The 13,022-nt window shown below is 37.8% G+C and overlaps 1 protein-coding gene across 1 annotated transcript in view; it reads right to left on the bottom strand.

Moving 5' to 3' along the window:
* The window catches only part of cdc42bpb (CDC42 binding protein kinase beta (DMPK-like)), a 198,302-nt gene that overhangs the window by 25,751 nt on the left and 159,529 nt on the right, over positions 1–13,022 (bottom strand). The window contains exons 20-26 of the mRNA XM_072270164.1: positions 11,345–11,442; positions 11,132–11,211; positions 7,254–7,352; positions 4,122–4,196; positions 3,320–3,425; positions 2,921–3,057; positions 987–1,126 (exon numbers count right to left, since the gene is read on the bottom strand). Coding sequence (XP_072126265.1) covers positions 987–1,126; positions 2,921–3,057; positions 3,320–3,425; positions 4,122–4,196; positions 7,254–7,352; positions 11,132–11,211; positions 11,345–11,442 — 735 coding nt within the window. The remainder of the gene's footprint in view (positions 1–986; positions 1,127–2,920; positions 3,058–3,319; positions 3,426–4,121; positions 4,197–7,253; positions 7,353–11,131; positions 11,212–11,344; positions 11,443–13,022) is intronic.

Here is a 13,022-nt window from a genome sequence, read left to right as displayed (position 1 = left end):
AGCCACAGATCTGACTGAGGTGACTTTCTTCTGCTAGGTAATCACCCATGCCAACAGTATCAAAGTATGGTCTATCTTGAGGGAAATGGCCACAGGGCTACCCTGCACTATCCCTTTTCCCCCTCGTGATGGTCACCCAGTTACCTGTGTCCTGCACCACAGATGTAACTACTTCCCTGTATGTCCTGTCCATCAACCCCTCAGCCTTCTAAATGATTTGGAGTTCATCCAGTTCCAGTTCCAATTCCATAACATATTCTGCAAGAAACTACACTGGGTACACTTCTTCCAGGTGTAGTTGGCAGGGACGTTGGCGGTCTCCCTGCCTTCCTTCATACAGCAAGAGGAACATTCCACTATCCTGCCTGGCACCCCACTGCACTTAACTGTGCAATAAGCAAGAAAAATTAAATGAAAATAAAATCTACCTACAGTCTCTTCTCCTCGCCAAAGCCTTTATGAGCTAAAGCCTGAAACCCTGAACTACTAACACTGGCCCATTTACATAATGGCCACTCCGCTTAACTTCTTTTTATTGGACCTTGCCAAGTGCCTCATTATGCACACTCTCCTTGGGAACTGCAGTGCGCAGAACGTCCTTTTGAAATCTCTCTCCCATTATGCAATCCAATGCCTCCTTGGGAACTGTGGCGCGCAGAATTCATCTCGCGTGAATATCAGTAACCAATTTAAACAATGAGGATTTTAACTGTCAGGCCACACAAGTCATATTATCATCCCAAGTATGAAGAAATGATTTACGTGCTGCTTAGTGATGTCGAACTCAAGAGAATATTGCTGTGGATCTAAATTTTATAATGTTTAGGATTCATGAAGAAATAACCACAAGTATTGGATTTTTTTTTCCTTTTAAGAGCACATAAATAAATCAAAGGAAATAAACACTGATATCCTCTAGTCTGAAAGAGAAAGTATCAATAATCCACACTGACAAATTATTACTCTTCTTAGCTATGAAAACTTACCTCAAATCTAGCACCTGGCTAGCAACGACTCCGGGCTGTGTGGATCTGCCTTCAGCTACATCATACAGAAAAAGCTTACAATCGCAAACAACTGCATATGCGCGTTGCCATCCTTTCTTCACCCCAGTTGGCTTAGGAACCTTAAGTATCAAGAAAGGAAGGAAATTAAAGTTGTAGTGTTTCTGGTCAACATGATATTTCAGTTAGAATCTCTGCACAAATTCCTTTAAATATTGATATACTCAACTGTCTTCTCTAAAAACCTTTACACCATTTTTATACCTTTTTCCTCAACTATTTAGATTCAGACAACTATTGCTTTTTATTTTGTTCTTTGCAGTTCCAAAAGTAATTATGTGTTATTATCCCAAAGAACGAAATCTCCCCAAAATAAAACTTGGCACACTGTTTAAGAAGGCACAATGCTGATTGGAAAGCTATTTGAATGCTATGGCACAGTTAGCCACCTATTGCAGTTGATACTCCAGTTGATACCAAGCCGATTGCCTCCTCGTGTTTCTGTTTCACTTATGTTATAGACAAACAACATCGTAAATGTTCAACATTGAGAATATCTGAACAGGAATTTTCAAAGAGACATCTTGGTCTGTCAGTCTACAAACTCTCATTCTTTCACACTAGTGCTAATACAACCAAAGTGATTTAGATTAGATTATCATATTTATCAGTCTGCAATGAAATCCCTTGCTTGCATTAAGTCACAGAGTAAACAGAATACATGGTAAGAATAAATACAGTGACAAACGCAAAACAACAGAATGGTCTAATATTGAGTAAACACTGAGGCACAATTCCTGATTGAGAAGTTGCAGAACCTGGGCCTCTGTATCTCCCACTGCAATTGGATCCTCAATTTCCTACCAGAAGACTACAATCTGTGCGGATTGGTGATAATATCTCTACCTCGCTGACCATCAACACTGGTGCACCTCAGGGGCGTGAGCTTAGCTCGCTGCTCTACTCTCTATATACCCATGACTGTGTGAGTAGGCATAGCTCAAATACCATCTATAAATTTGCTAGCAATACAACCATTATTGGTAGAATTTCAGATGGTGACGAGAGGGCGTACAGGAGCGAGATATGCCAAATAGTGGAGTGGTGTTGCAGTAATAACCTGGTACTCAATGTCAGTAAGACGAAAGAGCTGATTATGGACTTCAGGAAGGGTAAGACGAAGGAACACATAGCAATTCTCATAGAGGGATCAGAAGTGGAGAGAGTGAACAGTTTCAAGTTCTTGGGTGTCAAGATCTCTGAGGATCTAACTTGGTCCCCACATATCGATGCAGTTATAAAGAAGGCAAGACGGTGATACTTCAACAGGAGTTTGAAGAGATTTGGTATGTGAACAAATACATTCAAAAACTTCTATAGATGTACCGTGGAGAGCATTCGGACAGGTTGCATCACTGTCTGATATGGGTGGGGTAGCTACTGCACAGGACAGAAAGAAGCTGCAGAGGGTTGTAAATCTAGTCAGCTCTATCTTGGATACTAGCCTACAAAGTACCCAGGACATCTTCAGGGAGTGGTGTCTCAGAAAGGCAGCATCCATTATCAAGGACCTCCAGCACCCAGGGCATGTCCTTTTCTCAATGTTACCATCAGGTATGAGGTACAGAAGCCTGAAGACACACACTCAGCGATTCAAGAACAGCTTCTTCCCTCTGCCATCCGATTCCCAAATGGACACTACCTCACTTTTTAAAAATATTATTTTGGTTTTTTGCACCATTTTAAATCTATTCAATATACGTATACTGTAATTGATTTATGTATTTTTTTTTCTTCTATATTATGTATTGCATTGAACTGCTGCTGCTAAGTTAACAAATTTCACGACACATGCTGGCGATAATAAACCTGATTCTGATTCATTGCTAAAAACTATGGAAAAATAATTTTCATACCTTGACATAACCTTTGTATGCAGTTCCTATCCCTCTCTGGACATCTATTCCAAGTGGCCTCTTTGCTTGCTCAGATGGAATTGGACATACTTGAGGGGCACTGTCTTTGCACAATACGTGGCAAATAAATGAGCAAACTATGGAACAAATAAAGGAATTTTATTAACTATTTAATAAAGTGCAACGAATTTTATTGCAATACAAGTATTTGAAACTGTTGTACAGAAATTTGGATACTACCTAGCAACTACACAAACTTTCACTCAATGTTAATTTTGTACTGAAACAAAATACAGCTACAGAATTAGTTCTACAAATCGCCAAGTTTCATATGATATAAATAATGTTAAATCTGAACATTAAAGGTATTACTACAAATAATACTAATATATCACTCACCATCACAGGCATATCCCTGTCGCACTAAACCCACCATCAGAGATGTACAATGGCTACACTGTGTAGGGCTTGAGAAATTTCTAATGCTGACCTGATGGGCTTTAGGCTAAAAGAAATTAAAAACAGTTACAGTCTTAAATCAGAAACAGTAAATTGATATAGTGTTAACATTCCTACTGAATAGCATTGATTAAAATTTTCTTAAGAGTTTGGAATTCAGTTGGCATTAAACCTGTTATTTTGTATGAGTTTCATTAGAAGTATTTTGCAGAAATTATCCGAAATAAATGAGGCTTGAACTCAAGTGGTAAAACAGCATTGCAAGTAGTCTCACATTTCAAGTCATCTGGGTTCAAGTCTGACTTCTAAAGTGGCTGTAAGGACTTTGCGCATTCTCCCTGTAACCACAGGGCTTTCCTCTGATACTTTGGTTTCCTCCCACATCCTTTAGAAAGTGTTGGCTGTTGGGTTAACTGGCCAATGTGAGTTTTCCTTAGTGCATGTGGATGGCAGGACAATCAGAATAGTGTTCATGAGAATGTGTGATTAGTAAGGGCATCAAAGATTAAGGGGAGAAGGCAAAAAATGGGGTTGAGAGGGTTAATAAATCAGCCATGATTGAATAGCTGACTCGATGGGCCAAGTGGCCTAATTCTGCTTCTAAGTCATATGGTCTTATAGTAGATTACAGAAAACAAAGGGTGAAATGGAATGACTCTCTGAAAGCCAGCATGCATTCAATAAGCTGAATGTTCCACATTGTAAAGAAATGCACAAGTTGTTAAGGTACAGAAAACATTACCTTTGGCAAAGGTGTAGGCTGCACAAATATTGGAGAAGTAGCAGCAGGTGCAGTTTGCTGAGGTGTCACTGGCTCCTGAAATTTACAAAATAGAAGGAAAAATTAAGCTACAACCTTCTGATTCAGCACTTAAGTAGATTAATGTCACCATCTAAGGAAATCTTCTAACTGTATTCCTCTCTGCATAATTTCGTACAATAATGTTCAACCTATATTTCACTTATGAAGTTGTGTTTCTGATGCTATTTGCCTGTGACGCCACTGCAAGTCTTTTTATTGCACTTAAGCATCGTTCTTGTGCATATGACAATAAACTACACCTGACATTTGAGCATTACACCACTACTTCGATTTCACAAAGTTCCTAATTGTTGTCTGGGATTTTAATTTATTCTTCAATTAAAACGTTGCTCCTCTGCTACATTTTTTAAATTATTTAACAAAACTGAGGATATCCCTGAAAATTCCTACATTCATAGCATATCTCACTGAAATGCTCAAAAGTCAGGCCCAGTTTCTTGTCATATGCACAAGAACAGGTTTGCCCTGGTGCTATAAAAACTTATTTCCAATGGCATCACAGGCATGAGACATTATGTCACAAGAAAAACAAACTAACATAAATTATTAAAAATTATGCAAAAATTAATACAATTTGAACAAAAAAAGTCAACTGCGTAAAGGAGTCAGTGCTGCGGAACACATGTAGGTCTTCTGAAGATATACCACAGTGCCTTTTGAAAGGTAGGCACAGTATTTACACCAGTGACAACGAAGTAATAGCAACAGTCATAAAAATATGAACACTGACATATGCAGCATTCAGTGCTCAAGGTCTTAATTTTAAGCCAAGACCTTACTACTAAACAAAGTAAATTATGAAGGTTTGAGGCAAAACTTGAAGTTGGGAAATTGCGAAAATGTATAGCACTAGCAAGTGATAACAAAGGGAATACAGAGTTTACAACAATCTGTGTATCCTTTTATGGCACGAAACCCCAACAAAATAATAATAATTCACCTGTGCCTAACAACAGAAGTATTAGATCAAAGGGAAAAGTTATAATCTTGTTTATCATGAGCAGTGAGTCTGAGGATTTGGAAAATTTCAGGATTCAGCTAGGTAGAACCAAAAAATTGAGAAGGAAGGGCAAAGTGAAGTCTGGGAATCAGCTGGTGAGATACATTAAAAACAGACCTTAGAAGCTTCTTTAGATCTGTAAAATGAACAAAGTTTGCAGAAGTTAACCAGTCTATTCCAGAATGAGAGAAGAGGAATTAAAAATGGTAGCAAAGTTAAATAAGCAGAAGGCAAAATATATCTTTAGAAATAATCAGACTAATTTACAGCAGCTAATTAAACTACAAGGGCTTTGTTGAAATGTGGGAGGAAATCAGAGCAACCACAGAAAAACTGGTCAGAGAGAATACACTCAATCTATATGGACAGCATCCAATTCTCCCCCACTACTCCTTGTGCCTAGCATCCCTCATCTGGTTCCACTCATTGCTTTTCTTTATCCGCAACCCTCTGTTGTCTCTGCCATCACATCCCAGTCTCCATTGCTATTCTCCGCCCCTTGCTCCCTCACCTGGCTCCATCTGCCCCTCCTCTGGATCCACCTTCTAGATCCTGACTTAACCCCACCCCTATACTCACCAGCTCCCCTTTTATTTCTCAATCTTGATGCAGTGTCTTGACACAAACCATCAACTATATCTCAGACTCCACAGATATTGCCTGACCCACTTAGTTCCACCGACCGTTTGATTACTTGCTCAGGATTGAACCCGGGTCTCTACAGTTCTAAGGCAGCAGCACTAACTGCTGTGCCACCAAGGGTAATTTCTGTATATCAAGGCAATCAATGGATTTGATGCCTAATACAGGAAGTGGTGTTTACAGAGCTGCCATCACATTTTGAAAGATGCAACAGGCTTCAGGAGACAAATAACATACACTTGATTCCAGCCTTTCATAGTCTCAAGTCCATGATTAATCGCCCTTAAGGCAGAGGGGCAGAACTGCCATCTTAAACAGGAACAACATTTTCTCATGCGACTGAATTTCAGAGGGCACTTAAAAGTTAAATGCAATGTTGAACCACGATCATATAACATAATAATTTTTCTTCTTTAAAAGGAATTAAATAACTAGATGGTTTTTAACTTAATAAAAATCTAGTAATTCTGTACTCATTATTACAGATATTATTTTTAAAATTAGAATTATTTAATTAATCATAGTTATCAGATTTGTGGATCATCAATCCTCATGATTACTTATTCAGTGAAATTACCACTTTTGTACCTGTGGTAAATGATGAAAACACTCCACAGATTCTTACACTGAGATCTCATTTGATTTTTAATGGTGTCTTGGGTTTAAAAAAACACTCTATAAAGCTAAGTATTCCTCATTTTTATGTCCATCATCAATTCTTTCCACAAAATTATAATGGAGGTGGTCACTATAAACAGTCCATGTTGTAATTTTGTCTCGCCACCAGAGGAAATACTGCAGCAGTGCAAGAGGGAAATTATAATTAGAGTATATCAAGCTTACAACCATCAAAAATATGAAGGGTGAAAATCTGTCTGCCGAAAGGGGGTTGTGAAGGAAGTTAACACCAAAAGAATAAATTATACTGATCCACTAGTTTTCAGTCCACATAATCCCATCTACAATAATTTCTTCAATGGCTTAATGTGCCATTAGCCTGGTGTAGCATTAAATCACACTGATTTTGTTGAATCATGATTATACAGCACAGGAGACCATTATTTGGTTCATTAAGTGTGACTGGATTCTCAGTTTGTTCAAAATTAGTAGGTAAAAGTTAGGGTACCACATGGTCTAGATAATACTGAATCAGCAAGGTTAACAGCTTCTAAATAGCTTCTAAAATAAAATGGGTCAGTTTGTAGGAAATTGGTGTTAAGGCTTTTACAATAAAAACTACTTGAAACTGTACAGCATTCAAACAAGCTGAAGACTGAGTTGAGAAAGACATAATAAATCAATCTCCTTAGGAAAATATTAAATTCATGAGGCGACTTAGTAGACTTTACAATGCTAAATAATTTCACATTAAAGATTTCTACCTATGCAACTAATTGAGCAATACTTACATCCTTCCGTTCCACATTGCTCAAAGCCGATGGTGATGGAATAAGTGAGAATGCTTCTGGTTTTAGGGCACCAATATCAGATTCACTGACGGAACCACTCTAGAAAATATAAATTTTGAACAATATTCTGTTAAAGATTACTGTTCAAAAATAAGTAGTGGCTTATCTACTTTCTATTCATAAGATGTTATCCAGAAGGGAAAATATTAAGTTGTAAATGGTTTAAAATAGTTCTCTTGCAACTTTCTTTGTACTATTTTTACCAGTCCAGGGAAGGTTCTTCAATCAAAAATAAGCTCCGATGAAGCATGTCTTTGAATGCTATTCAAGTTACTCAATCTTAAGATGCAAGAAACAAAAGGCAACGGGCAATCAGTCTCTAGCTTACTCCATTCAATAAGATCGTGGCTGAACTTTTATCCTAGTGCCAGTTTGCCACACTAACCCTGGATTCCTCGATTCCCTTGATATCTAAAAACCTATCAAACTGTGCCTTGATTATACTGTGACTGAGCCTCCATATATCTCGTGTAAAGAATTCCAAAGATTCAATACTGCTAAATGAAGCAGTTTCTCCTTATCTCTTTCCAGAATGGCCAACCTCTTATTTTATGAATGCAACCCATTTCTGGACACAGTAGCGATCATTCACCTATTTACCCAGCAACCCCAGAGGGAATTTTGTACATTTTAGTGAAATCACCTTTTTTTTTTCATTCTTAAGCTAGTATAGGGCCAGTCTGCTTAACCACTCATATTTCAAACTCACCATCCCAGGGATCAAGCTAGTGAGTCACAATATGCTGACTAAACAAAACAACCATTTAAAAGAGAATGCATCCAAAATCGCCAACTTATCATCTTGTTTCATGGATTGATTAAAATTATGATTTGCATAAAACATAATCCATTCCTTGCTAGGGTCATTTTGAGGAATATAGAGATGTGGCAAAAATGGTAGTCAACTTGGAACATCAATGAAATGAACGGTCAGATTATTTGTTTTAGGTGCTGTTTAAGGTATGACTGTCGAGGATAACAGAAAAAATTCTCAAGTCAAATAAAGTTTATTGTCATTTCGACAATAAACTGCTGGTACAGTACACAGTAAAAACAATGTTCCTCCAGGACCCTAGTGCTACATGGAACAACACAAAACTACACTGGACTAAGTGAGACAGCACAAGGCTACACTAGACTATGTAAAACAACATAAAAACTGCACTAGACTACAGACCTGCACAGGACTACATAAAGTGCACAAAACAGTGCAGGGCAGTACAATAATTAATAAACAAGACAATAGGCACAGTAGAAGACAAATTACAATATAATAATAAATGATGTAGATTTCAGTCTAGACTCTGAGTGTTCAGGAGTCTGATGGCTTGGGGGAAGAAACTGTTGCGCAGTCTGGTCGTTAGAGCCTGAATGCTTTGGTACCTTTTGCCAGATGGCAGGAGGGAGAAGAGTTTGTGTGCGGGATGCTTCACAATACTGTTAGCTTTGCGGGTGCAGCGTGTGGTGTAAATATCTGTAACAGCAGGAAGAGAGACCCCGATGACCTTCTCATCTGGTCTCACTATCTGCTGCAGGGTCTTGCGATCCGAGACAGTGCAATTCCTGAACCAGGCAGTGATGCAGCTGCTCAGGATGCTCTTGATACATCTTCTGTACAATGTGGTGAGGATGGGGGGTGGGAGATGGACTTTTCTCAGCCTTCGCAGAAAGTAGAGACGCTGCTGGGCTTTCTTAGCTATGGAGTTGGTGTTGAGGGACCAGGTGAGATTCCCTGCCAGGTGAGCATCAAGAAATTTGGTGGTCTTAACAATCTCAACAGAGGAGCCATTGTAGTGACCTCCAGCTCTTTTACAAATATTCCTATATCTAACGTCTAAATGTACTATGCAAAGGAGTAGAGGATTACAAAACTCTGGTTTCTGAAGCAAGTTTTACATCAGAATCTTCTGTTTCAGAGGCAAAACAGAATTCAAAAATTTACCAGCCTGATAAAGAGTCAATGTGAACTCAGTCTTTCTCTTCAAGTATTCTGCCCCAACGACTGAGTAATTCCAACATATTCTGCTTTCACGGTAGCTTAAATACAATTGTCACACAGCTTTGCCTTTCACAAGTTTTTCGGTTTTAACTTTGTCCCTCTTTTCAAAGATGCTGAGTACTTTTATTTAGTATAGCATCATAATAAGTGTTTGATGTAACTAATGGCCCTTGGATCTTGATCTTTTTGTGTACTTTAGACTCATTTATTAGAGGGCATATTTTAACAACCAGACAATATTATTTCACCCAAGGACCATGGAGATACAGCTCATTCATAAAAAGTGATAAGAACTATTTGAATCATCATTTATTGTCAAACCATAACCTAGTCTACAACGGACTAAGGAATGGATGCCGTCAGGTATGGCAAAATATTTTCTTACATGTTTGTTCTTTAAAAAGCAGGGCTTGATGGAAGACATCAAGTTTGAAAAAGATAGCCAGAAAACAAGAATCATTGAAACAATACATTAAAACAACATTTCAGACAGAGAGGAGTAAATGTTAGATCACCTAGTTTCTGTAAATTCAAAAACTCTAGGATACAGATCATTACATGCTTACTAAATGTCAAAAGAGTTATACATGTCCAAATTCAGGAGTTCAAATAAATGGCAGTAAACTCCTTAATAGATTCAGGAATTAGGAGCCAATGACAAGGTACTGCTCATCGTTACCAGGTAATAGTGCAAGATTATACTTAAATCATTGATTATTTTACAAATTTAACTAATTAGACAAAATGAAACAATCAGAAATAATTAATGAGGGATGATACTAAACATTTGTCACAACTTATTTGAACTCCTGTATTTGATTAATTCTCTAGGGTACTTCTTTTATACAAATAGGTTTCAAAAGTGTTAACCTTTGTGTTTAGTAGACTGCTGAATTATATTATCAAGAATCAAAGGATAATGTTTTGTTTAAGCACTATGGTAACAGCAAGTAGGAAGTCAAGTAGGAAGTTAAGTAGGAAATATCAACTGTTTATTTTAATATGTTGAAACTCAAGCAAGTTTCGAATACAAGCAAGTTTCAAATAGGAGCAATGGCAATCAAATAAATATAGGCGGTTTCACATAAAGCGACAGCATAAGTGATTAACACAGAAAAAGGAAACACGACTAGTTCAAAGGGTCAGCTTTTGCAGGTTGTAATAGTTAGGGTGACAAAGCAAGCACAGGAACTTACTTCTTCCCAAAATGCTAGAAGAGATGATGTAGACGAAGAAGAAACAGAACCCTTAGTGCAACAGATACGAGAAAAATACACTTAGTGAATTCCCTTCTGCAAAGTGAAAGGCTTTCATCAGGACACCACCTCTTGCAAAGAGATTACTGCATTTGGATATAATCAAATTTATTTTGAAAGAAAACCGTGATTTTATTAAAAAGAACAGATGACAGATTCTTGAGAGATATTTGGAATCTGCATAACTCAGCGCCATGAAGTGTACAGTTAGTATAATTTTGTTCAAGTTCTAATTTGTGAGGAAACCATATTGAAAAATAACGTGAACGGAATTTACACGTAGGGAAATTACAAGGATACTGTGTTTCTGGGAATCTTTAATAAATGTTGCATCATTTTCAGCATATTCGATTTTTGATTAAAATCTACATCAAATTGCTTTAAACAATCAAAAAGAAAACTGCATAGTTGAGATTAACATTTTCAAACACATACAGGTTTTCTGTTCTGAAATACACCAAGCTGTATTTCTAATTTCTTCCCGGCTCAAATGAAACTTCTAGCACCATGGATAAAATGCCTTTACAAGAGTTTGATCTAATTACTATATAATAAACACTTACTTTAAATCCTAGGTCATGTGGAACTGGAGAGGTGTTAAAGTAGTCAAAAATTGAGTCTTGAAAATCTGGGAGTTTAAGACCTTTAATAGAAAAAGTAAGCATAGAAGTGAAAATTTAAAAAAAAAGATACACATTTTAATGTTATAAAAAACAGTCCAGATTTATATTTATACCTCAGAGTGAGGTTGTTTTTAAGCAGCAAATGTCACTAACCTTTTTCTGTTCTAGTCCTGCTTTCCTCCAATTCTTTTTTTAGATTAATTATCTCCTCTGTGAATTGCTGATTCTTGGCATCTGCTTCCTTCAGTTTGCTATAAAATAGTTTCCATGAAAGAGAAAATGCAGAATACCAAAATGAGTTCAATTGAATTGATTTTTATATTTGATGTCACCTATCCATCTTTTTAAGTCGCTTGGATGACGGAAAGTCAAAATGGGAAGGACTTACAGATGATCCATTCCTCACCAATCTTATTTTTGACTGAGGAACATTAATATCCTAATGGACACATTACCAAACTCTTGCAAATTTCTATCAGTGCACAGAGGTGAGCATTCTGATGGTTACACCACAGCTTGGTATTGAGGCTCAATACACAGTATTGCAGAAGGCTGTAGACTCAGCCAGCTCCATCATGGCCACGATCAAGACATCTTGAAGAGGTGATGCCTCAAGAAAGCAGCATCCATCATCACCATCCAGGCATGCCCTCTCCTCATTACTAAAATCGGCAAGGATGTACGGGGGCCCCAACATTTTAAGAACAGCTTCTTTTCCTCCACCAGAGTTCAGAATGGGTCCATGAACCCATGAGCACTATCTCGCTATTCCTCTTTTCCATTTTTTTTAAAATTATAGATCTTAGTGATTTTTATGTCTTGCACTGCACTCTTACCACAAAACAACAAATTTAACTTTCATGAAGCTGCTCTCTAAGGTGATCTGCTCCTCCAGAAGATGCATCACACATCTCACCAAGAGACTTGGCCTACAAGTATATGGAACACCGTCGATGTTGGGTGTCATCGCCACAAACTATCCAACTCAAGTGGCATAGAAAGTTAAGAGCTTTATCGTTCATGTTCAAAGTTCAAAGTAAATTTATTATCATAGCACATATAATGTCACCACATATAACCCTGAAATTTGGTTAGTTGCAGGCATACTCAGTAAATCCAAGAACCATAATAGAATCAATGAAAGACCGCACCCAACAGGGCAAACAAGCAAAGTGCAAAAGCCTAAAAGCCAACAAACTACGTAAATACAAAAGAAAAATAATAAGCAACATATATTAAGAACATGAGATGAAGAGTTCTTGAAAGTGGGTCCATAGGTTGTGCGGACTGTTCAGTGATGGGGTAAGTGAAGTTGAATAAAGTTATCTGCTTTGGTTCAAGAGCCTGATGGTCGAGGGGTAATAACTGCTCCTGAATCTGGTGGTGAGAGTCCTGAGGCACTTGTACCATCTTCTTGATGGCAGCAGCAAGAAGAGAGCACGCCCTGGATGGTGGGGGTCCTAGGTGATCGACGCTGCTTTCCTGCAACTGCACTCAGTGTAGATGTGCTCAATGGAGGGGAGGACTTTACCCATGATGCACTGGGCCATACCCACTACTTTTAATATCATGGCAAGTCTTAATTGCTGCCACAAAATCTTCCTGAAAATTTACTTCCATACAGTAAGTCATGGTGTCATTGGATCATATGGCATGGAAACAAGCCCTTTAGCCCACCAATCTATATTAACTCTATTTACTTGCATTACTAATAATCTACTATGGCTTGCAATTCATGTACTCATCCAGGTATTCTTAAAACCCGTGAGTGTACCTGCCTCCCCCACTCTCTCAGCAATGCATGAAAAATTCTTCCTCAGGTTTCCTCTAA

The sequence above is a fragment of the Mobula birostris genome, chromosome 1 (genome assembly GCF_030028105.1).
Source record: "Mobula birostris isolate sMobBir1 chromosome 1, sMobBir1.hap1, whole genome shotgun sequence".
NCBI classification, from domain to species: Eukaryota; Metazoa; Chordata; class Chondrichthyes; order Myliobatiformes; family Myliobatidae; genus Mobula; species Mobula birostris.
The sequence above is the reverse complement of the archived record's forward strand: the minus strand, read 5'-3'. Positions and strand labels throughout refer to the sequence as shown.